The sequence below is a fragment of the Bradysia coprophila genome, unplaced genomic scaffold, assembly GCF_014529535.1.
Source record: "Bradysia coprophila strain Holo2 unplaced genomic scaffold, BU_Bcop_v1 contig_70, whole genome shotgun sequence".
Lineage (NCBI taxonomy): Eukaryota > Metazoa > Arthropoda > Insecta > Diptera > Sciaridae > Bradysia > Bradysia coprophila.
In genome coordinates this window covers 3,181,489-3,184,627 of record NW_023503941.1, presented here as the reverse complement: position 1 = coordinate 3,184,627, position 3,139 = coordinate 3,181,489, and the positions used below count along the sequence as shown (strand labels likewise).

At 38.8% G+C, this 3,139-nt stretch overlaps 1 protein-coding gene across 1 annotated transcript; it reads left to right on the top strand.

Moving 5' to 3' along the window:
* Positions 1 to 267: 267 nt before the first annotated feature.
* Positions 268 to 2,866, top strand: LOC119083916. The gene is made up of 3 exons (XM_037193727.1): positions 268 to 500; positions 561 to 1,640; positions 1,767 to 2,866. Exons 1-3 carry the CDS (start codon positions 428 to 430, stop codon positions 2,864 to 2,866), a joined length of 2,253 nt encoding a protein of 750 aa, XP_037049622.1. The 5' UTR covers positions 268 to 427.
* The last annotated feature ends 273 nt before the right edge of the window (positions 2,867 to 3,139 follow it).

Genomic DNA, 3,139 nt, shown 5'->3' with positions numbered 1-3,139 from the left:
TCGGCAAAATAATTGTCCTGGTTTCTGTTCAGTGTCAATTTTCCGACTTCATGCTCGGGTATTTCGTCAGTGAACCACACCTACAACGTGCTATGTATTGAGCGCATAACTCCTGTGAATTCCATCAATCCATCAAACCTTCGTGGCATCGAAGGCATTAAAATGCAAGCCTTTAGCTTGCTTCGGAGTCAACACCTGAACAGTTACTCAGGTGAAACGGCTACGATGTTTCACGAAACGCCACTATAAATTCAACTTTTTTCACGATGTTGAAAAGAAGCAGCGATACAGAAAAGATCTACTTTATCATCTGTGTCAACTGTCACTGCGACGGTTAAATACAAAAGTTTTCTTTCTTACATTTGCCGAATACACAAAGCACAAAACAAGTAAACAAACTCAAGCAATAAACAAATTAAGGATCATCATGGATCAACTTAATGTTTCGTTTGAGATCGATTCAGATGAATCGATTACTGATTTACTCAATTCGACAGCCGGTAACTGTTTCCCTTAGCCTTCATAACTCATTGATATCACATAAAACAAGTTAATTTCAGAGAGCATTCACAAGTTAAATGTTGACACTGAAACGCTGCAAGAAAACTTAATAAGCGCAACCGACCAATTTATTGACAAAATCATTATTTACTACTTGCGACATCTCAGCCTCGTTGGTCTCGAAGACTTGATGGAATTGCTAAACGAACAACGTAAAAGCTTTGACCGGCTTCCAACACACAAAAAACAAATCCTACAAATGTTCCGTGAAAATAGAGAAATGATTGATGTGATTTACTTCATTCGGTGTTCTAAGTGTGATAAAATAATTGAAAAAAATTCAGAAAATATGGAACGAGCTGTATGTTGCGATACTATTTTGAAGAAAACAGAAACAAATTTTTTTGTGTACATGCCACTGGAAAAGCAAATTGTCCAATCCATCAACCGCAATTGGGAGGCCATCAAAAATTTCGACACATCTAACCGGGACAACGATAACATATCCGATGCACATGACGGTGATATTTTGAAGGAAGTGTTGCAGAAATACGACGATGACGATCTGAACATTTTATCATTATGTGTTAACGTTGATGGCGCGAACAGGTTCAATTCGAATTCAGTATCGTTGTGGCCGATTCAATTCATTCAAAACTATCTACCACCGGAAATTCGATTCCTACCACACAATGTACTTGTGTCTGGTCTGTTGTCCACTGAAGGTCACTTTGATTTTCGCGAATATTTCCTCCCAATTGTGAGAGAATTGGAACGTTTGGAGCAAGAAAAAATCGTCATGACCATTGAAAATGTAGTTTACACGTTTCAACCAGTAGTGACACACTGCGCTGTTGACCTGCCAGCTAAAGCGAAAATTCAGGAAACAAAACAGTTCGGAGGCTACAACGCTTGTAGCTATTGTCACATTCCCGGTGTGCAAGTTTCCATCAGCTGCAAGACCAAGAACAAAAAACGTAAAATCAAATACGGACAGGAAAATGTTCAGTCGAAGAAAGTGTTGCAGATTCGCTATCCGGAAGGAACTGATTCGTTCGCGCTACGTGATGAGAAGGACACGTTACAGAAAATGATTGCTGCATCGAAGTGCACTAATAACGCTGTGGATGGCATAAAAGGTAGGTTGTCTACTCAACGCAGTGTGTGTCTAGGGAAGTATCTTAATGATGCTTCATGATAAACATGCACGATCTACTATTAACGTTGAATTCTCAACTGACCAGAAGTCACTTTGTAACTTTCAGACGTTTCGTGCTTAGCAGCGTTACAACATTTCAATATTGTGAGAAGCATCGGCATTGACTATTTGCATGGTGTACTGATTGGAACCGAGAAGCAGCTGATCAATTTTTTTTGCGATCCATCGAACAGCCAGTCCAGTTACTACATAACGAAGAAGAAACGAGAACTCTTAAACAAGAGAATTTTGTCGATCAAACCGATTCGTGAGGTGAACCGTAAGCCTCGATCATTGGACATGCGATCAAAATTCAAAGCAAGCGAGTACCGGTCAATGCTTTTGTACTACCTTCCGGTTTGCCTTCAGGGTTGCTTGCCTGATGTGTACTTGCAACACTTCCGCATTCTATCGGCTGCAATTTACATATTAATGAAATCGGAGGTCCCACGCAAAGCAATTGATGAAACCGAAATTAAGTTGCACCGGTTTGTGAAGCAACATCAACAATTGTTTGGTGTTGAAAGTATGGTCATGAATGTACATTTGTTGAAACATTTGGCACAAGACGTGCGGTGGTTGGGTCCGCTTTGGTGCCATTCAACATTTCCTTTTGAAAGAAACAATGGTGTCTTGCTCAAAAAGGTGAATGGTACCACAGACGTCTTACTTCAAATTTCTTCGAAGTATTGCCTGGCAAAATCCATCAAGCAAACTGCACGTTCGAAACCAAAAACTAACAAAAAAGTTTTACTTGGCAAAAGTGTAAAGCTTGTCGATCCGTCGCTGCGCGTGTTCAACATTGAAAGCTTAAAGGAAATTGATCTTTCAAACATCGAGTTGTATGTCCATAAACGCATAAATTTGAACGACACCATTTTCACCAGCACATCATACACTCTACCGAAAAGATCAGTCGACTATTTCGTCGAGGCGACTAATGACATAGTTGGTAAAGTAAGATTTTATTTTGAGTCTAACAGCAAAGTGTATGCGGTCATAGAGGAGTTCGAAGTAATTGACAATATTGCGCATATATTGAAAGTGCAGCCGACAAATCGTAATATTTTGGTATCGGTCAACCAAATCGAGCAAAAATTTATTTATATGAAGGTCGGGTTCCACGAATATATTGTTTTGCCTCCGAATCCGTATGAGAAAGAGTAGTGAAATTGTAAATCTATCGATTGAATTAGTTGAGTCAAAGAAGCCAATCAAATTATATTTAATCGACCTTTCAGTTCCGAATTTTATCGAATTGTCTTTCTTTGTTTTTTTTTATTATTTCCTTACTTGATTTAAACGACTCTTTACACCTAGACCGATTGTAGTCTCATAAGGACGATTTGTGATAATTTCCACTATTTTTCGATTTACGAGCTTTATATTCAGTAGACATAAAACGAGCATAAAATTGTGTCTAGTCTTTAGTATGTACAT